We start from the raw sequence: 25,892 nt of genomic DNA on the forward strand, positions 1-25,892 counted from the left end.
TGACAAGTTGAGTGAGTGGCAACCCTGGATCACAGTTGCATGGTCGGTAGAGAATGAATCACAGGAAAATGCTAGCCCTGCGGAGGATCTCGGTGATCAGCTACCCTTGTGGTTTTCCATCTTCTTGGGGGGCAGAATCCTTTGTTCAAGGGAACTTTTACAAGAAATGTGAACAAGTGAGCTGATTAAGATCAACACCCCTCTAGCTGATTCCTGGTTTCCCCTGGTTCCAATGAGCTCAATTTGGAGCCCCTCGTCTAGCCCAACCCTGCTGCTATAGACAGGGTGCAGTGAATTGCCCATGGCTAACAAGCTCATCCAAGGCACAGCCAGGTTTTCTAGACTCTCATTCCAGTGCTCTTCTTATCCTACTCCACTCCCTGATCAATTACCTACAGGGGAATTTTGAGAAAATGGAACTTTTACATATTGGATCACGAGTGGCTGTTTAACTTGGACCTAGAAAATCAGAACTAATTGGCACTTATTTGACAGTATATACTAATAGAAACTCTACCCTGTTTTATAGCCTGGTCTTGGAAAATAGGAGCTTTAAGAAAATGGAATCTTTTTAAAGTGCCAGAAATCTAACGTCTTGCAGAATCCTGACTGACTACTAACACATAACACGGCACAGGCAAGAATCTACCAAAAGGAAGTGGGGGGAAATTTGAGAAGGAAGAAATTTCACTCTAAATATACTTCCCACCTATACATGTTTATGGTAAATTTTAAAAGACAATTTAGATATTCTATCCTGGTGACCTTTGTATCAGAAAGAAACTCTCACTAACTATATCAAGTACCAACTGCACAACAGGCACACTTTTACAGATATTAACTAATTTAATGCCCACAACATCATGGGATTAAATGTCTTATCATACCGATTTTGTAGATAAGGTAACTGAGGCACAGGAAGGTTATAGAAGTGGCTGAATGTCACACAGCTGGTACGGGGCAGTGCCAGGATTTGAACTGAGGCAGTCTGGCCCAAGGATGCTGGTTTTCATTACAATGGTGTGTAAGGACATTCAGTAAAAGGTAGAGGGACTTCTTTGGTTAATAGTAGGTTCTTTGCTGTCCTTTGTTATTTTTTATTTTTTGACAGGTCTGAAGAAGATTGAGGATTAAAGTATAAATAACTCTTTTGGAAAATCTCTCTCATGCATTTTAACTTCTCCAAAGAGTCATAGAAGCTTGCCTTTCATATTTTATTTAACAAACTTATATACTATTTCCTATGTGCTGATCACTACCCCAGGCGATTCTTGCTCCTTTATCCCCATGAGGTAAGGACTGCTACTACCCTTGGCTGTCAGACAAGGAAACTGGGGTGTCTACTGGCTGAGCCACTGAGCAAGTCGCTTAACCACTGGGATTCTCCATTTTCCATTAGTGAAACTGGGGTAATAATACTCATGTAAGTATTGATTTCTGATATGGAATAAGTTTTTATGTCTAATATATTAAACATTTGTAGAAAATGCTTAAAAATTAGTGAAATTGTGTCACTTATATTGCCACTGGGGACAGGGACAAGAAAATATGTCTTTAAAATAAAATCTCATAAGAAAAGATTATAGATAATAATTTATCTTTATCTCTAAAATAAAATCACAGAAAAGATTATATTATATATAATTTACATTATAAAAATCATAATATATATACAACATATAATGATGCATATATATTAAACATTACAATAACCTGTAGAATATATAGAATATCTAAATGAGAATTAAAATATTTTCACCTCTCTGATCCATCTGTGTGAAAATACTGACACAAAGATGCAAGCACCATACTAACAGCAAATAGCTCAGCTTTAATAACATTGAAGATTTTTTGGACAATAACATTGGAAAGAGTTGATCCTATATGTAAATCTGCCTAAGGTGGCTTATACTCAAACTTACAACAAGTTCATTACATAGAACCTACAAGTGTTAGCTTTTCTTGGTTGTTCCTATATTGTAGGTGACCTTGAAAGAAGAGCTCAGAAAGAGCACTGTAATTTCTAAGTGGGCAGCATTTACATCCCTATTTCTGTAGCCATTATTTCCTTGTCTCTATGAGCACTGATGACCTAAATTGTGCACCATTCATATATTTCAACAATTGGCAAACCATTCAATAGTTCGTTGTTAAATTTTGTGATCGCATTAGCAATGAACAAGTTGCTAAGGAAAGAGTTTTAGCCAGTTTTTACAAAGAAGTGTGAAGAGAGCATTTTATAGTCCTAAGCTTCTTTTCAAAGAAAATAATCCCTTGGTGCTTTTTAAATGTAAAATACGACGATATGAAGGGTTGTTCATCTTTAGATCCATATATAGTTGGGAATGAAGTGAAAACAGCTTAGCAGCCCATCTTTCTTTTCTCGCTGTCACCACTCTGTGTACCTCCTTAACACCCCTTGCCTGGTTATGACAACAGGCTCCTCAGTTTCTTACCACTGCTATCCATCCAGGGAGGTGCCAAAAATATTTTCCGACAACACTGCTTTCCTAATGCTTTTGCCTTGAGTGAATACAGCCAAAGATTTTTTAGAATCCATCATATCAAGCCCGCAGAACTTTGATTGGATTTTGAAGTCTTTGGTCAAATCTCCCAACTTAAAATATCTAACCTGCTTTTCAAATGCTCTCCAAGATGCCTTTTCTTTCCTCATTTGTCCAAATCAAAACCATCTTTCAAACTCTGACTACAGTCCTACTGTTTCCACTAAGTTTTTTAAACTACCCAAACCAGATGACTGCAATCTCTTCCAACTAAGAATTCTTATGGGATTCATGGCCAGTAAATCTGAATCGAGCACTTTGCTTAGTCTCTCTCTCTCTAATTGCTTCATGTCTCACTCTAATTGTTCCCTACTTATTCATGTATTTTTCCCCCCTGTAGTTTATAAGCTCCTAAGGACAGTAACCATGTCTTAGCAATCATTTGAGCCCTTTCAAACATTGAGATCATGGTAAGACTTAAAATGTACACACTGATGAATGGCATTCTGGATACATGACAGCTCAAAATAAGAAGTGAAGAGACTCCATATTTCTCAAAGGAATTAGTAGACGCCAATAAAGTTGGTCCTTACAACTTTATTAGATTTCTATTGCAACTTTATAGTGTATCAAACTCTGGCTTCTGGAATCCAACCAGAGATCAAAGTCTTGAAACAGGATTTTTACAAGTTTAATCTCCAAATCTTTCTCCAAAACCACTCTGGCTTTTAAAAAAAATGAGTTTAATGAAGATTTAATGTTAAAATCAACATTATTAACTAGGCCTATGCTATCCAATAAAGTAGCTACTGGGTACATGTGGCTACTTTAAAAATAATTAAAATGTAATAAAATAAAAATTAGCTTTTCATTATACTAGCCACATTTAAAACACTCAATAGTCAATGACTACTGTTATTGGACAGTTTGGATAATAGAAAAGCCATTATCACAGAAAGTTCTACTGGGCAGTGCTGAAGTCTATCCAAGGTCTTATCAAAACCTGTATTATTTGTGGGAACGCAGACTGGTGCAGCCACTATAGAAAGCAGTATGGAGTTTTCACAAAAAATTAAAAATTGAACTGCCATTTGACCCAGTGATCCCACTTCTAGGAATATATCCTAAGAAACCTGAAATACCAACCAGAAAGAACTTATGCACCTCTATGTTCATAGCAGAGCAATTTACAATAGCTAAGATCTGGAAACAGCCCAAGTGCCCATCAGTAGATGAGTGGATAAAAAAAGCTGTGGGACATTTACACCATGGAATATTATGCAGCTATAAAAAAGAAGGATCTTTTATCCTTTGGCACAGCATGGAGGGAACTAGAAAGTATTATGCTAAGTAAAATAAGCCAGTCAGAGAAAGACAAGTACCACATGATCTCATCCATATGTGGAATGTAATAAACAAAATAAACTGATTAACAAAATAGATCCAGAGACACAGAAGCATGGAACAGACTGAGGGATCTCAGAGGGAAGGTGGGGGTGGGGTAGAGGGTGGGGAGAGATTAATCAAAGAACTTATATGTTTATAAGCATAACTCATGGACACAGTCAGTGGGCTGGGGAAGGCCTGGGGGTGGGGTGTATGCGGGGTGGAAGGGATTGATGGGGAAAAATGGGGGCATCTGTAATACTTTCAACAAAAAAAATTTAAAAAGAAAAGAAAAAAAAGACCTGTATTATTTGTTGGAGTAGATTTTTACTTACAGTATGAAGTGCTAGGATCAATTCTGTGAGTAGGCAGAGTAGGTGCCCATCTCAGAATGTGGTTTGAGAGGTACAGGAAGGCTGACCATCCTACGACTGACTAACTCTGCTAGATTCTCCTTGCCAAGACCTAGAATGGCAGGTTAGAGCTTCATCTCCTCAGTGTAGGCCAATCAGGGTTCCTCTGCCTATAAAGTGTTACAAGCACCAAGGGAAATACCATGCCTAAGTGAAAATACCTGTTTGTTTTTGGACATTTGGTTGGGTGGGGATAGCATAAAGAAATTTTGGATGAGCTGAAGCTCCCGAGAGGTTAAGAGGAAAGCACAGTGGAGGAAGGGTCTGGGAAATGGTGTGTTTCACAGGTGTAACTAGGTTCAGTCCTGAGCAGCATTTGAGAATGGAGTGATTGCCATGGGTGGCAAATCTGGGACAATCCCAGATGCAAGCATCTCTTAAAGAGTAAATAGTGTATTGAGAGGGGCCTAGGAATGCTAAGAAGGCAAATTATATAAAAGAAAAAGTTTGGGCACTTAAACTACACAATTGAATATCTCAGTATCCCTCCTATGGCAACTTCATTTGCACTATGAGAAAGGAGCACAGAGGAAAAAACTGGTGTTTTATACACCGTATGCTCTCTTCCTCTTTTAGTGAATGCAGATTCCTATAAAGGTATGACAGGTGCTTACTGACTCATGAACCGGGTCCGAAGACAGCCTCAAAGAATAGCCTGTGAATTTTCAAGATGACTGCTTTGAATACATTATTCAGATTTATACATTTAGCATGTTTGCTAAAAATCCATTTTCTACTTTATGAAGCCATAGTTAATAGTCTTAAGATAAATCTAGACAGGCTAATAAAATATAAAACACTGGGACAATAGTGCTGAGTTTTCCACCACTTCTAGTACCACTGTGAAAGGGTCCTCCTCTCTTGGCCAACCACCTACCTGACAGTTCTTAAAAATCTTACACTATTATGGCATTAGGCTCTGGGCTTCATTCCCTAAAAACACTCCTGTGGGGTTTCTTTCAACTCTCCTTCACACCAGAAAAACCTTCCTGTGAAGTCATTCAAGTTGATATATCTACAAATGACTTAGATAAGTGATAATATGAAATACTTTTTTATCAGAAACAACATAAATATGAACAAGTTAATAAATTTGTTCATTGTGGATAGGACAGCATTGTTCAGAGATTTATGAAAATACAACAGAGTTAGTTGGACTGTTAAGTGATTGAAGAATGGAAAGCAAAGAATGTTAAATCAGAGTCATTGTTAACCCTGGAGAGAGTTTTAGGATGTGGTAAAAAGCTCTGCCCTTAGGCATATCCTACTGAAAAGATTTTTCACCACTTGTGATATAGACAGAGAAATTAAGTTTTAGATTTCATAAAAGAAGGAAAGATTATATAAGTCAGGGATGCTCATTAAAAATACAGAGCCCTGGACTCTGGGAAGGGGCTGGGAATTTAATTTGTGCTAGTTATCTTCATGATGCCCATTCCCTCTCAATCTGAGACGTGTAGAACGTTAGACGATTCTGAGGCCACAGGCCCAATACACTGAAACACATTCATGGGGATAAGTTTTGATCATAAGAATTATACCACCAAAATAAAAATGAAAATAGTTTTGCTGCTCTCCTATTATGTAAATTTGTGGAATTTGAGAGTGTAAAATAGGGTAGAAACCAAGTTTAATGGCAGTTAATGTTCAGAAGATTTGGGAGTCTTGCTCGTGGTGAGGAATCCTGCACTAGAGGAGAGGTAGCAAGCAGCTTTTAAGATAACTTTTTATCTGAAAGCTAGTAAGACAGTTGGACTTTATAAGAGAACAGTCAGCCCAAACAGTAGTTAGTACTTCGGATTATAAATACGGGTAATCAAACATGTCATTGGTTGACTTTGCCTAGACTTAAATATAAAATGGAAAAGTGCGTCAGGATTTTACAAGACTTAGAGAGAACACCTTCCGTAGCTTTAAACCTATTTCTAGTTTCAGAATGCGGCGTTGTTACAATGCAGAGCTTCTCGCATGAAACTCGACATTGTCCCCACTATGTTCCCTGCTCGCCACCACGAATCGGTTCACAGGTTCTTACCACGGAAATGGAGTTGGTAAGCAGTGCTCCGTCCTGTCCCAGCATGTTGGACACGGTGATTTCAGGTAGGTCCATGTTTTGAGGGTGAAAGGGTAGCAGGCCATTATGGTTCATCGGGTGACACAGGGAGTGGTAACCCGTTTCGACTTCATTCAGGTGCACCAGGGAGTGGTCGGGGAGGGAAGGAGGAGTGATTGGTGGGATGTTAAAGTCTTCACTTTCCAGGCTTGGGCCAGGATAGGACTGCAGAGACACAAAGTGACATTACTGCAAATGATCACCTCTTTCCTCTTCGTCATGAACAAAGTCACATGCCCCCTCCAGATGTTATTACAAGCAGCATTAGGGGTTTGGCAAAGACATTTCAAACACTCAGATTATCCCGCTGCAATTTCACTATTATGCATGGAAGAAAATTGCCTCAAAGGTACATCCACTTCTCATACAAAGAGTGCTTCCATTAGGCAGCTTCATTTTTCAAGAAACTGAATTCAAACAGATTTCAAAAAGTCCCATTAAAATTTTCCAGAGTTTTAATCTAGCTGAATACCTTTTTCGTAAGAATTGTGGGCAACGAAGGCAATTTACAAAGTTTATGTTTGATCCAACGTGTTTCATAGGACTCCCTACCGCTCAGATCATGAGATGTAATAAAATGAATTCCAGAAGTTCTGGGGCAATTTGCTTTCGGGTTTTGAAAAGTTACATGCTCACAACTGACAGAAGGAAAGTAGCAAAGAAACAACTTAAGCATGCTGCATAAGTGTGGTTGCACAGGAAGTTTGAAGATATGAAAACAATGCCACTAAAAGCTATTTTTATCACAAAGATTATATCATCAAAATAAAAATGAAGATTGTTTTCTTGATTTCTGGCTACTTGCGTTTATTTAATTTATAAAAATTAATGTTTAGCGTTAATAAATAATACTGCAGTCATTTAAATTCAGCTTAGCCAATTTTGAAGGGCAAAATTAACACAAATCATTATGATACTAATTTAGAAATAACAGTCAATCAGTGAAATAAACAACATATGTGGGACTTTTTCTCATAGAAAATAGTTTTAGATAAAAGGGGAAGGGAGGGAGGAATGAAGGAAGGAAAGATTACATGAAGAAATTCCTGTTTAAAAATGGAACACGGCAAACACTGAAAATATAAGGAGAAACTGAATAATAAAACATTGCTATCAATTAATGTCAAGACACAGCCATATTTAGCAGTCCTTTATAGAGCAGGTATCCTAGTATGAAAGGAAACAATTTTGGTCCAGATAATTTTTGCAAAGCCTGTCTTTCAAATTAAGCGAGTCTTCATAGTGTTTGAGTGCGTGGGTAACAAGGACTCGTTTGTCTCACAGCACAGCGCCTGCTGAAGTGTGCAAGATTTGGAATGAGCAGGCAGAGGGTAGGAGCCAAAGAAAGTAGTGTAAGGTATTCATTGGGTGTTCAGCCAATAAGCTTCATGCTCCTGTGTCCAAGAGCCTGGGGTTATTTTTTCCAGATGGCGTCTATTTGTCTAACAGAAAGAAAATCTTCAAGTTGCACTTGCTAAATGTTGTACAACTTTTGATATATTTGTTTAGGTGCTGTCAGAAGACATGATGAAATGAAGAGCTACTTGGAACATCTGGAATTGAGACCTGGTCACATAGAGGCACGCGTAGGTTAGAGACTGGGGGTACATGAAGGAAAGGTTTGATTCATCTGCAGATTGTTTCTCTTAAATATCTAACGTTCTGCTAAAAAAAAAAAAATAAAAAAATCACCAGCTCTAAAAGTTCCATCATCAGTTAATCAAATTTTCCTGTTTAGAGTATATATCTCTTATCTGAAAAACACATTAGTGCTCTGTGTCAAAATTACAAGTTTAATTAAATTCTCATGTGTGTCATATACTTTAGACCTTGAGCCTTATAGACCTAAACCATCAGTTCTGGTACAAGCATTCATATAGGAAGAAGCATGAAAGATGTGAAATGGGGAGGTAGAAGAGAGAGGAAACATGTTTATTAATGCTGATTTCATATAAAGCACTGTATTGAGTCCTTGACAATGTCTTCATTTAATCCTTACAATAATCCTTTGTGTAGCTATTATTACCCTGATTTCCTGAAGAGAAAATTGAGACTCAGAAGTTAAATAACTTGCACTCGGCTGGTAAATAATCAGCCCAACACATATGAGGAATGAATATATGAAGGAGGAAGGCATTTTCATTGCTGTCATACTTACGTAAGTATTTTAATTGCTACTATTTTGTTAGGTAGAATGATACCAAGTTAGCAGTACTCAACTGTTTCTGATGCACAAAATTTTATAATCTAAGAATTAGTATTAACATCAGTATCAGGCCTTTTTTTGTCACAAATTCCACCTCAAAGTCCACCCCACTAAAATAAAATATTTACTCTATAGGAGCACAAAAAATTATAATTTGTCTTTTTGTCAACATTTCAAAGGCTGGACTCATTGATACCTATATTTTAAGAAGTTAATTGGTGTCTACTTGAAACTTTCCTGGATAAGGTACAATTAATGTCAGCAATAAAGGAGAAAGATGTTTTCAATTTTATAAACGTCATTAAACCTCTGAAAATATCCAGGGATATTCTACCCATGGTACACCGTAACTTTGCATTCTAGAATTTCTCCAGTAGTTAAATCTTAATTTGTGGTGTTTGAAAGGAAGGTTTAATTGGTATCACTTTACATTCAGTGATAACAATTGTACTGCAATTTAACTAAGCTATATGGTTTACTTTCATGTAATTACACATTAATGTTATTTAATCCATGCACTTACACACCAAAACCACAGACTCCACAACTTAACCGGTAATGGGTAGTTATGTGGATCAAGAATTTTAACAACATAAGGTTACTTAATAGTTTCTGTTCTTTACATTAGAAGCCATGATATGGTTATTTGCCATGAGCCTATTACAGTGTAAGTGATGCCATATAAAAGTATCATGGCAATTGTATAAATGTCAAAATGACATAGAATTTACAAAAATTTCAATGCCAGACTAATTGCTAATTCCTCAACACTGATTTCTAGGACATGACACTTTTATTTTGATTTTTAAAAACTTAATAGAAATAAGTTTGACTTAACAATAGAAAGTTATATATTACAAACAATTTGCAGTTTTGGGGGGATGTATTAAATAGGATATGATTCAATATTTTCCCTTATTTTCTGTGAAGCTGCCTGGTTAGAGTCAGTGTTCAATGTTTGTTGAATGAGTTAACAAGTGAATCACTGAATGAATGCATACATGAATGAATGAATGCTAAAATGACTCTTTAAAGGCACGACATTTGTGACTATACCAGTGTTATTTTGTAGGCTTAAATAAATATCTTGGTTTCCTGATCCTTTGCACTGGTCAGTTGACAACATGGTATGTAATGTTAATCTCTCAGCATGTCAGGAAGCAAAAAGTATCCTGTGAGAGATGTAAAGGCTTACGCAGCCTGAAGGAGGCTGGGGTAGGGAAGTTTGGTCTCCTTCTTTGGATTCTGTTCTGTCCCCCCTGAAATGGCTTATACCTACCATTCTGTGTTGACATGGAGGTGCCAGAGGATTCATAAGGGTGGGTTTGGGTGCTCTTGACTCTCAGAAGTTGTTGGAACCTAATCCCCATTGCAGGTAGAATGTCAGTTAAGGACTTGGTGGAAGCCTTGGTTCCACATCAGGATCTCGTGGGCACAGCAGGTCTGATGGCCCATGGCTGGCCACTAGCAAGGGCCTAACTAGACAAGGGGGCATGGAGAGCATGGGAGGGTACACTGATAACAGAAAAAGGAGCACTTGTGATGAGACCCAGGCTGAGGAGTCCGAGGAGGTGATACAGTGGCCTTCTCCATCTGTCTGTTGACTCAGGGTTCTTTTCTGACTTGGGCTTATTTTCTTCCTTCAAGTCTCAGGGAGGCCAGGAGTTTAAAGGTTCTTTCATTTTCCAACTCTCTTGGGACCAAAGATCAATTATCCTACCCAGTACCCTTGCATACCCAATGAGATGCAGAACTACGTTGTGGTTTTTTAAAGCTGACTTAGTGACCACCAGGGAGTCAATCCATACCCTCTGAGGATCTACGGGGCTGGGTTCCAGTGTTGAATACTGGAGAACCAGTATGGACCTTCAAGATGGTATCATCTTACTTATCGCCCTTAATAGTGCCTTTTGCCCTTCCCAGCCTAGAGATCAGACTTTTATCAGCAGTCTGAGCCATACAGCTTCCTTTCTCCCCAAGGAATGATAGAAGTCAATGGTGACCATCTATACAAAAGGAGAGAAAATATTTAGCAACAGTGGTATGGAATTCAAGCTAATGCTTTTAATGCTATCTTGGATCTCCACCATGTTAAAGAAAGATAAATTGTAAATAAACACACAAGTGATTTGCTCTAAAACATAACAAGTCTGCAGGATCCAAATAATTCAAAAAACTTAAAATTATATTGCTGCTATATAACCAGATTCTCCCTGATGTTGGGCTACCCACTGGTCTTAGACACAGGAGAATCTCATCACATTGCTGGTGCTGGGATATACCATACACTGTGCACCCCTGTGTGTCCAGGGAGCAGGAGCCAAGGGTCATGGAATGTGGGTTGAAGTGGGCTGGACTAATCACAATATTTGGCTAATTCTGGAATATATATGAAGTTTTCAAGGCCACAAGGGGACTGTTGGAAGCATTAAAGTAGTAATTTCAAAGTAGAGTATAATCTTCTTAAAGAGAGTATTTTTATAGTTCTAAATAATAGATTCAATGACTGTTTCAAGTAATATTCTTAAATGCTTACCACTGGAATTTGCATATTGAGCCTATAAAGTGCTACATCTTTCTTGACGAAGAGACAGATTTTGGTCTGGTTCAGAGGCCTCATGATGATTCCTTCAGTGACTGATAAGAACGGCCACAGAGCATGTCAGAAAGAATCGAGGCTGTGGGGTCCAATAGAAAGGGACTGCAGCCCAGGTCTTTGAAACATTTATTTGCAAGAATTCTTGGGCAAGTTTCTCACTCTTTGGGAGCCTACATTTCAAAATCTGCTTTATGGGGTTATGAGCATTGAAAACAAAAACATAAAATAGGTAAAGAGCCCAATGACATACGTCTGCCACAAAGAGAGTTCTTATAAATGGCAGAGTTAATATAGCTACAGTTATTGTTAAATGGGTTTATATATGCCACAGATGGGTCTCATCCAGGAAAAACAACTATGGACAGTATTGGAGAGAATTTAGACATCATCATAAAGGAATTTCAGTATATTTGTCATTGATCAGACCTCTCACATTGAAGCAAAGTGTACATAATATATTAATGTAATTGCTCCCCATAAATAGCTAAGATAAAAAGTCTTTATTTTAAAGAGATTAAATTATATTTTTGAAATTAAGGATAAAAGATAGTGGAAAATGGTGAACAGGCAAAAGGTGACAATGACCTCATGTCCAATGTATCACAAAAACTCTGCTTTTTCAGAGAATTCTGCTGGCAGACCTGCAACCCAGGCAGATCAATTCCTGACAGTTCTACTTCTAACCACCTAGGCAAAAGGTGAATGAATTTGTGAATCAAAATTTCAGTGTCTACGTTTGCAACAAATGCTATCCTTTCTAACATGCTGTCTTGTGCCTGTAGAAAGGCTACCTTCCCTGGGAGATTCTTGGCAAGGAGATTAAATTGCTAATCAGATAGATCATTTTTCCAACTAGAATCAAGAGACAGGGTTAGGAAAGTAACAGAGGATCCTTCCGATGTGTTTTGATTTGATTCGTTTGGAAGCTTTTAGACTCAAGTCATTGTCCTTCCCCATGCCTAGCCTTCCCCAACCTCCCCTTCAGTGAAAAAGGAAAGCAAATTTCTCACCTGATTTCTGGAAGGCCTCATCCCCCCTGTCTGTTTAATTACACACTCACATTCCTTTTTAATCATATTGCTTTACTTATTCCATGACCTGAGTATCCTGTTTACATTATTTTCTCCTTCTGCAGTCCACATTTCCTTTGGTTAGAGCCTGCTCTTATTTTTTATTCTTATTCTACATTATTACATCTGGAAGTGGGATGTTAATTAGGCTGATTTTTCTTTTGACTACAGAAAATTCTTGTTTTCATACTGTCTAGAGAGAGTGTTAATATATTCTGACCAGGAACAAATAATGGGTATTTTTTTCTGGCCTTTGCCTTTTCTTCTCTTTTTAAAATCTAGTTTCTCTACCAGAGGAACCTTGCGCTTGTGGGTCGCTGTCCACATATTGCAATCATTATATAGAGCACTCAATCTTTGGTGACAAGAAGGCCCATAACTCAGAAGAATTTTAAAAATATCATCTTGTACATATCTTTAAATTATGTGATGGCTTCATGCAATCATGCAGTCGCTAAAAATATGGCTATGGTTATAACATTGTAAAATATGTTTTTCATATAGCTCTTTATTTGAAAGATAAATAAATAACACTGCCATCAAACAGAATGCCTTAATTTTTAATCTGTAACATAACTCCTGGAAGTTCATGATAGAAAAATGTCAATGTTTAAACATGTTTCATCTTCTACTATTGAAAATTCTTGTAGCATGATTCAAATAACTAAATAGAAAGCAAAGTAAACTGAGGAGTTCATTAGAAAAATAATAAACTTCCTCTGTATGTTTTCAGAAGTTAAGATATTGCATGTAATGGTGGTTTCTCTCAAAAGAATTTAAACAGCATCAATATTATCTCCTCTTTCTTTTGAGGACACTTTCAGAAGTAGGTAGTTTTCAGATTCTTTTGTCTCTGCATGAACAAGGCTTGATAGCTTGAGACTATAATGTATTACTGTGGAAAGCTTCAGTCTGTTACATAAATCATCTTAACACTCAGCAAGAATTGTCCAACAGTGCCATTGATGTGCTCAAGCCAATGATCCTGCAAACAATTTTTTTGTCTTTCTTCACATGTTAGACAATAGCAATAAATCATCTTCATTTAAAAACACACAATGTACTAATTTTTCAAGCAACAGTTATCAAAATGCAATTTTTGGTAGGAAATGCATTCATTTTATTTGTGTTCATTAATTTTTGTAAACTGTGTTGAGTAAAAGGAAATAAGCACCCTGTTCTCCATAGAAGCATTTGTTGTATACCTACTATGTGTAAGGCATCCTGCAAAGTGTAATTTGAGATACAAACAATTATAAGATGCAGTTTGTTACAAAGGAAGTAAATTAGAAGAGATATAAGTATTTCGGCTCCCAATAAAGAGCATGTTCAATGTGTCAGGCTTAGTAATATGAAAGAGGAAATAGAAGAGGAATAATTTGAAGCTGGGGTGCTGAGGGATTGTTATAAGCAGATTTACCCTGATAACAGGGCCTGAAGATCAGACAGTTCTACCAAGATGCAATAAGTGATCAAGGGAAGATCACAAAACTGACAAATGAAGGACTCCAGACAATGAAGCAAGGAGGTTCAACAGCAAGGTCAGGTCTTTAATCTTCAAGAAAACTTCAAGGGCAAGATTGGTTTCACCAATAAAAACAAAACCAAAAAAACCCTGTGGGGTACTGGGCCCAACGCAAGCCTTTATTGGGTCTTGTTTTTACTGAACAAAGTTTGACTGAGACCAGAAAACAGTGTCAACTCGATGCCACCCCAGAGAATATCTGACATCAGCTCTTCCTAGGGCTAGGATTGGCTGAACTTGGACCCTTGAGGTGGGATGAACAGGCTGAAGCTTTGAGGATTCAGGGGTATCCAGGCAGTCAGCCAAGCCCTCTCAGGTCAGGGGTGCGTGGGCAGTACAGTCCACACTCCTCTGCAAATCTTGGTTTGTCTCTTCCCTCAAACAAGGGGCCAGAAAAAAGGAAAGAGAGTCCTGTTCCTACTCATCACATTATGACATGCATCTCCTACAATGGAGCACTTACCGGGGCCCAGTGCAAGCGGATGCCTAGATATTTGAGGATAAGGGCATGGGAGGAAAAATAATGCTGGACAACTGGAGACAATTTCCTGTTTGCTGAGGATAAACCCCTTCAAGCTTGAGTTACTGGGAAGCGGGGTCCCTGGGGAGGAATGGCAGGGACGGGGAGAGTCTTCTATGGGAAGGCCTCCTGCACTTTGTTTACCTGCTGGACCAGAAGAGGAAAAGTGCCGTGGGTGGGACAAGTCCTGAACCGGGGCAAGAAAAGTAGTGAGAATTCGGAGGAAACAAGACAGCAGTGGTAGCAAAGTTTGGAAAAGGCTGGAAAAGAGAAGGAAGGAATCGCGGGCCTGGATAAAAGAAGCCAGGAACAGCAAATAGACACCTCACCTTGTACAGCTTTTATGTGTGTTTGAGCAGATATAAAATTGCTGCTTTGTAGGTAAAAGATGGTCCTGTATCTGCAATTTCATTTGGTTCAACCTAATGTTTTCAGAGTATTCGCACACACGTTAACACATTGTAAGTATTTCAGTCCTAACAAGGGTTGAGGGTAGGACATCAGCATTCTAAAATAAAAGGGAGCCTGGCCGACCAAGGATGGAGCCTGACATGGGTGTTAGGCCTTCCCAGGCCAGCCCCCTAGCTCTGATATTTCTTTTTTTTGTTGTTTTTTTTTTGATGTTTTGTCCATCATTCTACCTCTCTCATCCTTGCTGAATTATTGTAAGGATTAAGTGAAATAATGTATGCAAAGCCTTTGCTTAGTTCCTTACCACACAAAGGTAGCTGCTGACAGCTAGTATTATTATTATGGATCTAATTCATTCATTACAGTGTGGGTAGAGGAATGCTAACCTAAACTTCCAGCCAAGCAGAAACTTTCTATTAAAACTTACCATCATGTTGATAAGCAAGAAGTTTAACTGAAGTCAGAGCATAAGAAATAAAGAGCTGGACACTCACGGTACAGATGAGTCCAGACTGCCCCTAAAGGCAACTTCTATACAGGGCTGTTGGCCTTGCCCCACCCCTAACCCAACTGCCTGGCCCCAATCCCCATTCCTCTAAGGCCACTTGCTTTGTGAGTTCAGAAAATAAACTTACAGTGGGTTTAGCTCTTCTTGAGGGAGGGAGGGCCTTCTCCTAAATGTGGAAAAGCCCAGCTGCATACAGGGAAGACTTCACTGTCGGTCTCCAATAGTGACACAGCCTTTGTGAGTTTCAGACCAGGCTATCTCATTTGAATAATTTGATGCTAGGACTCAGAAGTCCCTTGTTTGACTGCTAGGGACAGAATCAATCATCATAACTTATAAACAGCAAGGAATGTATAGCGAACCTTTTCCAAGACGGTCACCAATTACTTTCAAACCTTTAGGGTTATAGGTATAAACTTTTATATCCAAACTGTGAAATAACATTGATCAGAAAAACACAGGAGAAAGAAAAAAAAAAAATACGGATACAGATGAAGATTAAACTGAAACCTTCTTTGTGTTTCTGGGAAGTCTAGCTAAAGCTGCTCCCAAACCGAGGAACCGAAACTGCAAAGGGAAACTTGACACTTTTATAAAGGTGGTTGGGTGACAGACAAGGATATAAGAAGGAGGTCTCAGAAGAGATGTAGGTGGGTGGAAAAAACCTCAGCTTTTCCAAACCTCAGTGTTCTTACACTGAAAATGAGCAACATTGCTTTTGAGCAACATTGCTTTTACTTGATATATTGGCATATTAGAATTTGAGGGTTTGTTTAGAACAACATTTAAGTGCTTTGGAAATGGAGACAGATGATTGTTCAACATATTACTATTTTAAGTTAAATAATATATTTATTTTTAGACATTCTTCAGTGATAGGTTTATCATAATAAGAGCCAGAAAAAAAAATCTAGTATGTTATACATTGCAAAATTTAACAGGAAGGATCACTTAATTTTTTGTAATTTTTCATGTGCTAAAGTAAAAAAAAAAATCTTCAAAATACTATTTTGAACAAGTTCAAAAGGGCTGTTTTCAAATGCATCAACTGCGGCTGCCTAACTGGTCAGGCTGTGTCCTAGAGCCACACACCTCTTCCCAGAGCCTAATGTCTCGGTGTCACTTGACAGTTGCCCACTGAGCAAATGATCTTCCAAATGGAGCTTGATGCTTTGAGAATCTGTTTTTACCACCAATGCTATTCCATTCATATATTTTCATAATTTTTATCACTGAAATTCATTTCCCCAGTGCTTGAAAAACATACTGTTAGACAATTATAATAAAATTCTTGAGCATATCAGCAACAAACATTCATTTTCTGAAATAAAAAATGAGTCTTATGTTCACAAATCCCACAGCTTGGAAATGTATATGATACACAACATTTAACCTGTCAGCAGCCTCATTAGTGTCAATGAGTAGGAACTGGCAATCAGTAGATGGTGTGCTCTACATGTGTTTATGTTTTAAAATGTTCCTGAAATAGCTCCATTAAAGAGGTTGATATAAAACACTTCTACTGGACAAATGAATTTCAGTTTAAATTTTATGGTCTACTTAAAATTTTTTTGAAGAATTCATATTTCTCATGTTAAATGATCATTTATAGCTAAGAGAGTCAAAACCCAACTTAAAAAATAATAAATTATAAAGACTAGGGTAAAGAATCATCTGGAGTTCAACCATACCAATATGTAAATAATCAAGAAAATATGCAGAAAGACTGATGTGTGTTTGACTATCAAGAGCCCTAAGATATATATTCATATGGCGCCCGTATTCAGTATCCATACAGCTATTAAGACATTTTTATAAACTGTAAGAAATATGTGAGCTATTTCAAGATATAATTCTGAAAAACAGACTTCCATGTAAGAAGCCAATTTAGGAAGAAAACAACATAAACAATAGTAACTTGTGTGCTCGAGTGAAGCATCTTTTTAATTTTGAGTAATGAAGATGTCAAGCCAAATGCTAGAGTAGTTTAACTTAATTAGGTGGCCTATTTTTCCAGGCATCCTTTCATTTCCCATTGAAAACTCAGCTTGTATGCAAGGCAACAAGAGCAATTTTGTCTGTAATGAATACCTCCGGGACTGTGCAGAGTAATCATTTGAATGGTACACTGAAGACTGGTTTGAGTAACTAGTTTGAGCTTGTTAAGATGCCAGACTTTGTTGGACTAACTAGATTACTCAAAGCACGGCAGCTTTGCCATTTTATTGGGTCAGTGGTCAAAAAGTCAACTTGACTTTGCTCCTGAAATTTCTGCCAAAAGGAACCAATCTAAAAGTAATTGGTCTAATTTATAGTTCAAATTTATGTCATGATCATGGAAATTTTATGGCCCATAGTCAAGAATTTCCCCCCCCAAAATACTCTTAGAAATATACTTTCTAGGCCCTTTTGTTATACCTCATTTACATTTTAACCTGGAGAATTTTCTCATCAGGAAAACATGTAATGAAAAATATAGATAGGGTTATTAATATGCTTGCAAACTCAAAACATTATAATTCTAATAGATTTAATAAAATATTGTACTAAAAGGAACTTGGAGAATCCTCTGGGTCCCACAGTCATTGTATTGCTGATGACAAACAGCAGCATGGCATTATTGTAAAAATAATTGCCTACTGTTATCTAGTTTATTATCACATTAATTCTTTGAGTCCTGTACTTGAAAGATTCCCTGAGGTGAGAGAGCTGGTGCCGTTTGTTAATGTGTTGAGGCACTGACACCAGACCAAGGGTGCTAGTAGAATGGAATGGGCTGGGCTAGATTTGTTAGATGTCTGTAATGCAATGCAGGGCTGCAAATCATTGAAAGTAGAAAATTCAAAGAATTAATGTGATTAAAAAATGTACACAAAATATTTGAATTCATTTACTCATCTTTTAACCAAAAATGTGGCATACCTCTGAGGTATAATTCTAGGCACAGGAGATCCAGGGAGAAACAACAGCGAGTCCTACCTTCAAAATCTCATAATCAGGTGGGTAAAAAAAAAGAAATCAGTACCCATTTTAGGGTGCTACATGCCACAGAAGGGCAAATATGTTCCTTAGTAACTCTGACTTACACACTAGAGGCACGGAGGTGTGTAAGTAGGGAAGAAACATGGATCATTCAGCAACAGTGAGAGGAGAGATGGAAAGGTGAAAGTGGGATGAGATGAGACAAGTTAACGAGAAACCGTGAGGCCCAGGACTCAGGCAATAATTAGGTATAAAGAAAAGAGGAGACAGATTCAAAAGTTATGCAAAAAAGCAGAATCAACACTATCTGCAATTAACTCAGGGCTGAGTGATAGGGGAGCCTGTCCAAGTCCCTGTCTTGGGAGACTGGGTAGGTGGTGTGAGCTGTTATGACTACAGGCAGTAGAGGGAAAAGAGAAGCTTAGGGGGTGAGGGGGTAGGCTGGAGGTGATAAATTTCGATTTGATGCTTTGATATGTTGTCTGAACTGTTGTCAGGGACAGGTGTCCAGTGAAGTTAAAAATCAAACCCAAAGCTCACATGAGAGAGCTGCCCTAGATACATTGGTACTCTTAAGCTTTTATATTCAACATGTATGGTTTGAAATGTATGTCCAATGCTCAGTTGTGAGATTCTAGGAAAAAAATAATATTGTTCTATTTTATCATTGTCATTTTTTAACCTTGAGATTTGAGGGCCCAGGTAAGAGATAATTTCAATGGGAGAAGAGAAAAGAAGCAGAGAGAGAACCCTGATCCCAACCTGAAAATAACCTAAAATGGAGTCTCAGGTCAGGACATTTAATATTTTGAGTTTACTATTATGCTCAGAATTAACAACAAAAATTAGTTCGTGCTTAAGGGATATTTATTCATGGACAGAAGGAGGAAGAAAGGAAACTAAGAAGGGGGAAGGGAAGGAATGAAGGAGCCAAGGGGGTAGGGATGGAAGTCAAACAGAAGGAAGTGGTTTAATGGAGCAGAGGCCAAGGTCAGGGAGAGAGTGACTTATTGAAACGTGTTCCAATCAAGCAACCAAAGCTTCTTCATGACTTGACACCAGAAAATTCTGATTTCCCCTATTTAGCGATTATTTCTTATATAAAAAGACCAGTCCTTTTCAACCATTTCCCCACAATATTCCAAGTGAGGCATAAAGGGGAGGACTTCCTACATCAGATAACTGATGAAATATGTTGCCAGTGTGTGGAAAAACTCGGAATGAACAGGTAGCTATGGAAAAAGATATTCTGGGAATTTTCAGATCAGAGGAAAGGATAGGAAAAAGTAATGGCACATATTCAAAACTAAACAGAAATAAATAAATAACCTTTGTGCCATAGAACGTTCTGATCAAGAGAACCAGACCCATTTTCTGTTTCCTTTGACGTACACAATTCAAATGAACATTTGTAGCTTGAGTAGAATGATAGATGAGGCTACGGAAAGTACTGTAATTCTAGGGGCTGGAGAAAGGGGGGGCACTTTTTAAGGAACTAGAAGGACCTCGTAGCACGTGGATCTGAGTGGGTCTGGGAAATTCTGAAGAAGAGTCTGCGCTTGGGAGAGAAGCCCAACCTTCCCTGCCTTGCTGTGTATTCTGGCACATGGTCAACCACACACGACAGGTTAGGAATGACAAAGGAGTGAGCCAATGAGGGACTGTTGGCCACTCTTCAGTTGGCTTTTCTTTCATTAGCCCACTCACGCTTTCCCACAAACTCCACAGGAGGGAACCTGCAATTTCATGGGGTATCAAGCAACACGGGTCCCCTTAGCCAGGGTCTTGAAACACATAAAGAAATCTTGCATTGCATGGTTCAAATTCTATCCAGGGTAAGAACATTTTAAGTGGTGTTTAAATTAAAGCACTGAGTGGCCAGCACACTTTAGCTGTTATAGAAGAAAATGGCCAATATTCCAAGAATGGGACCAGAGAGAAGTGGAAATGTCATGAGTTTTTATTACATACTTGTCAGGCTTATTATGTGGTGGTAGCTTCCATTTAAAAGCTGCCTATCAATTACAAAATTATATGCAAAATATTTTAAGGATTTGTATACCCCGCTTAAGAGGTATAGAATGCATGCAGTAGATAGTGCCAAAGAGCCCTTTGGGACTGTCTAAAAGAATACCATTAATTTTTACAGTGTACTTCCATTGCTGGAGCTATTCCAGCATTGGCTTTCTATAAAAATCATTTCAAGTTTAGAATTATGCTATTTGCTTGCAGCAACATCACAGGAGCAGTAGTGCACCATATGTTCCTACTTAGCAACTTAGTCTGTAAGTCCCAAAGCATGTACTGATTTGAAAATTGAACAGGAATTATAATTGTTGAGTGATGCTATGAGGCAAGTTGTCTTGGATTACTAAACTATGCAGATGTTTGATGTTATGTAGGAAAAGGAACAAAACTTTTTTTTTTTTTTCCTGCAGGATGACTAAAATCTTATTTATGGTTGCCGAAAGGGGTAAATTGATTAAAATTCTCTAAAAGAATACCAGGTAATGAATTCTTGAACACACTATATTATAGTAAACAAAAGAAATGTTAAGTGCAAAATTTAGCTAAGGCCATTCAACTTATGTAATATGTGAAATTTATTTCCCCCACAGAGTATGTATTATCTTACATCAGTCTAATTTTTAAAAGCAGTATGTTCTAAAAACTTTTTCATATATGCTACATTATTAAAAAATAGTTTGATTCTAGCACCTAAACCTGCCATATCTTTACAAAGACAAAGTATTTGGAGCTCTTTACTCCTTCATAAAATTTCACTGGTATTTAAAACATTCTTAGTAACTCCTGATTGAAATATTAGGAAAAATAATATTAGTTGTTTGCTTTTAGTCAGGGCTTAAAAGTATCTGTCATACTTGAATTTAAAAATCTAAGGACCCAAGCTGTTGTGATGCATATGCTTTGAATTTTGAATCCTTTATCCAAAAGTCTTTAAGAAGGACATAATGATTCTTTGAGAGGGAGCAGCTGCTTTATAACAGCAATCATTTATTGAGTTTGTGTTTCTACTGTTTCAAACAAATTCAATTAGCCCCTACACTTCAAAACCCTAAAGGCACCGAAGAGATGATACTGGGTTGCTCTAATCTAATAGTAATACTAAACTTGTCAGTACAGTTTTGGGATTGATGGTCAGAAGAAAATTAATAGTAACATTTTTCATTTTTTAATCAAACAGTCCTATTCAGAACCACCTATGGATCTTGGAGGCTACTTAGCTGAATGAATTCAATTCAGTAAGAATTTAAATGCAAAGCTCAGCCTTCCAAAGATATTCTGAGCGTGATCAACTCGGCTGAATGGAAGGAAATGTTGTCCGGATCTTTGAACTTCATGATGACCTTCTCGTCTGAACAATATAGTGTGGTTTCTAGAATGTCTGCCAGAGGAAGCAGTGATCATAATGACTTCTAAATGCAAAGTTCATGGAGAGGCAGGCCTGCCTCTGTTTTGAGTTAAACAGAAGACATTTTGTTCTTAGAGAAATTTCAAAGCCCCACAAAGTGCACTCCTAACATATACATTAGATTTAATTCACTGACAACCACCATGAAGAACAATAGAAGTTTTCTAATCCCTCAGCCCCCACCCCTCCCGGTTAACAAATCTATTTGGGCAGATGCATAGGTATTGAAAACTGCGGTACTATGTTAGAGTTTCCACCACAGTCATTGTTACAGGAAACTCCCAGCTACCGTGGCTTTATAATCTTCTAGGAAAAAATATGTTCAAATCCACAAAATGCTCCTGTGAACTCACCCTCACTTTCATTCATTCATTTATTTATTTTTGCTTATAATGTTCTTAAATATTATGTTATACTGGCATCCTAGGGCAGCTATAATTTTGCTTTAAATGCCCTTGCTGGATTAAAGGGCCTGGTCTTAAGTATCTAAAAATAAATAGCTCAGCATTTACTTTTATAAATGTAACCATTTACATTTTCATTGGACTTTTGTTGTCACCTCTCATGATTAAATACCTTGTCAACCATTCCTAGTGAACTGGATACAAACATGCCCTTGAAAGATTTCAATCATATCATGCATTTCGACTTGAAAGCTACCCACTCAGTAGATTCTGAAAGCAGCCATATAGCGCTCATCGGCCATGTGATTTTGGTTATAAATACACCATTTTAGTGAAAACTGCCCCAACAGTGGATAATTAAAGCTGTTTGTGACATGTGTAGCTTATAATGATTAACTTGTCTCTAGTCAGAAGCACAAATAACCTGCACCTGTAAAGACTTTATTTCCTAAAGGTAAAACAACTGTTTAGGAAAGATCATGCTGGCAAAACAGCTGCTTGCCGTTCTGGAGGGGAAACAAGGTGGTATCTTTCAACAAATGCCAGCTCCGGTGTTTTATCAGCTCTATCTCATTAACTGGAAACAAGGCTTAAATGCTTTGTTTATAAATTATGATTATTTCTGATTGCGGCAGTTACTGATAGTGCTACTCATTTGCAATGCAACTCTTTGAATTTGTTTAATTACAATTTGAAACAAGGCAGAGAAGATTAATTAACCCACCTGGCTGGCTGGCACGTAGTCCTGGCTCGGCTCTGTCATGCTCATATACATGTTCTCACCGTCAAACTGCGAACGAAATAATAGTAAACATTCAGCAATGTTGACTGTGTGCAGGTTTTTGTTTGTTTGTTTGTTTGCCACCATCAAACTGGAAAACAGTAGCCATCAAAAAACGCTCAGGCTGGGAATAGGGGAAATCTGTCCTAGGGAGTGAGCCACATCTTTTCTTTGATGTTTCTGCTGTCATCCTTCCTGACCCTGGATGTCAGTGATTTGGAGTAATTAGTGCTCTAGTAATTACAGCAAGCAAGCAAGAAATGAATGGTTTCCTTTCATCTGCAATCTGTTTTAAAACAAAATGGCTCATTTTGCATACCATGTATACATATTGCAGTTCAGTTGTAATGAAGTATTAAATGAACGGCACGATTTCTGGGGGAAAAACGGTAATGGAAAATAAACTAAGGCACAGCTCAATGCATTCTGAGTTTGGCTCTCAAGAATGAAAAAGCGAGCGCAGAGTTTTCATAATAGACCAGAACTGGCTTCATCATAATAGCCTTATGATTAAAATTTTAACTTTATAATAATACTTGAAAAAAAGCATGTGCCACTACATCCATGACTAAGAATGATGATAATAATGAATAACAATAAAAATATACAGGCTCGATTTTTAAATTTCCCTCTGTGAAGTTTTTCAAAGACATAGAATTAATGTAAGTATTACGAATGCATAGAAATTCATACGCAAATTTACAAGTTAGGAACAAGATGGGAGGAGGAACTTCACCAGAACGAAGCAATAGTTCAAACAACAGCAATAACAGCAACGGCATACTTTCCATTATTTGGGTTTCTGAAAGCAGTAATCACTCCTTTCAGACTTAATCCTCAGCTATCTTTAGTCACTTGATAAATGGGCAAGGCATTCCTTTTTTTCGTTAGAGGAAAAATTTCCCAAGGAAATAATCAAATGGACTAATACGGCCAGCTTCAAAGAGCTGAGTTTGAATATACTTTCAGTGGCAGACTAATTTCAGACACGGGAACTTGAAAATCTGAAAAATTACTTTTCAAGGCAGAATGATGTTATTGATGGAGGTGCAAACACAAAGTAATATGGGCATATTTTATATGCCATCAAAATAGAAAAAAATGTGTTATAGACATTGCATTTCACCACCTATGAGCTACTAGCACAAGAGGGTTGTACACACTCTAGGGACACACCAAAGCCTGCAAACTGCAGTCAGCAGCAGCAGGTGCCCTGAAGATTCACATAAACATCAGCTGTATGAGTAAAGGCCTCCCTGAGGACACGGAAGCACTCATGAAATTAAGCTCAAAGAACCAGAACATTTCTTCACCCATCACCCTGCAAATATATTTCATGCTACGTGAACAAACTTATCTAAACAGATATGAAATAACTTATTGAATGATGTGGTTGTTAAGACAAATAAATAGGTCACTAAGAAAAGACTAGATGGACATTTTGGTTGCTTTGTCATCTGGCTCAAGAGCCCTATGTCCCAGTGACTTACCCAAGGTTGCTTTTCCATCAGTCAGGTGATGGGTCACCTTCAACCCAAAGACAGTCGTAGCCCCAGTCAATCTGCCTGTGATTCCTGACAACTCAAAACCTGACAAAGCATCATTTAGCATTTCTCCGCCCCCACCCACTGTTGGTTTGTTTGCAAATGTTTTTAATGCTGAGATGCCAAAGAATCATTTAAAATATGGACAGTTTCTCTGACTATAACAAACTAAACTGAACAGAAGTAGTGAAGTGAATCAAACACTCCACTGCCGATGCATATTCTATAAATGTGTTACTTTCTATTTCATCTTCTCTAACTCATTTGCTAAATCTGGTGTCAGATTTTCAAGCCAACTAAGGCTTTGGAGTTTTGGTTTTAGTCTATCCAAAGTGTATGCTAATTAAGTATATTCAATGTTACTGCTCTCAATAAGGACTCTTTACTCAAAAAGTACCGATGCTTAAGTAATATTGATCCAAGGTTGAAACAGCATTTTACAATGAAAGGTATGGTGCTATAGGCACAATTATGTCATTGAATACATTCTATGTCCCCATCACCTACCTATATCTTTACATTAACTGATGCATATTATCTGATTTAATCTCCATAAAAACCAAGATTTAGGTATCATTATTATCTACATTTTACAAATTCAGATACAGAGGCACAGAGAATTTAAATTAGATGCTTAAGGTTACACAGCTCTTAAAAGGCAGGGCTAGGACTCAAAGACAGGCAGCGTGGCTTTCTAGCATTTGCACTTAACCTCCAGAACATATAAATATAGTGAGTCATAATGATGAATTAGCTATAAATTCTGAAAATGTCAATAAATTATCAAAGCAGGTCATTGGCAGTATCTCAATTATGTTGAGATATTGTCCAGAATGTTTGAGGTATTGTGAGACTTTCAGAAAAACATGAGTCTCAAAGAACAAAGCTGAAGGTATCACACTCCCCGACTTCATGTTATACTACAAAGAGACAATAACCAAAACAGCATGGTACTGGCAGGAAAAACAGACACACAGACCAATGAAACAGAAGTGAGAGTGCAGAAATAAACTCACATGTGTATGAGCAAATACTTTTTGACAAAGGAGCCAAAAACATAAAATGGGTGAAGAAAGCCTCTTCAATAAATGGTGCTGGAAAAATTGAAAAGCCACATGCAGAAGAATGAAACTAGACTGCTATTTGTTACCATACACAAAAATTAACTCAAAATAGATCAAAGATCTAAATATAAAACCTGAAACAATAAATTACATGGAAGAAAACAGAGGTAATAAACTTATGGACCTTGGTCTTAGAGAGGATTTTATGAATTTAACTTAAAAGGCAAGGAAAGTAATAACAAGAATAAATGAATGGGGCTATATTGAACTAAATATCTACACAGCAAAAGAAACCATTAACAAAACAAAAATGCAACCAAATGAATAGGAGAAGATATTTGAAAACAACACTTTCAATAAGGGGTTAATACCCAAAATAGATAAAGAACTCATACAACTCACAGCAAGAAAACAAGCAATCCAATTAAA

General features: G+C 37.5%; 1 protein-coding gene across 1 annotated transcript in view; it reads right to left on the reverse strand.

Annotated features, from left to right (window-relative positions):
• The window catches only part of TOX (thymocyte selection associated high mobility group box), a 271,796-nt gene that overhangs the window by 111,277 nt on the left and 134,627 nt on the right, over window positions 1-25,892 (reverse strand). The window contains exons 2-3 of the mRNA XM_081117403.1: window positions 22,799-22,864; window positions 6,339-6,581 (exon numbers count right to left, since the gene is read on the reverse strand). Coding sequence (XP_080973529.1) covers window positions 6,339-6,581; window positions 22,799-22,864 — 309 coding nt within the window. The remainder of the gene's footprint in view (window positions 1-6,338; window positions 6,582-22,798; window positions 22,865-25,892) is intronic.

This window comes from Miniopterus schreibersii, assembly GCF_964146895.1.
Source record: "Miniopterus schreibersii genome assembly, chromosome: 17".
NCBI lineage: Eukaryota > Metazoa > Chordata > Mammalia > Chiroptera > Miniopteridae > Miniopterus > Miniopterus schreibersii.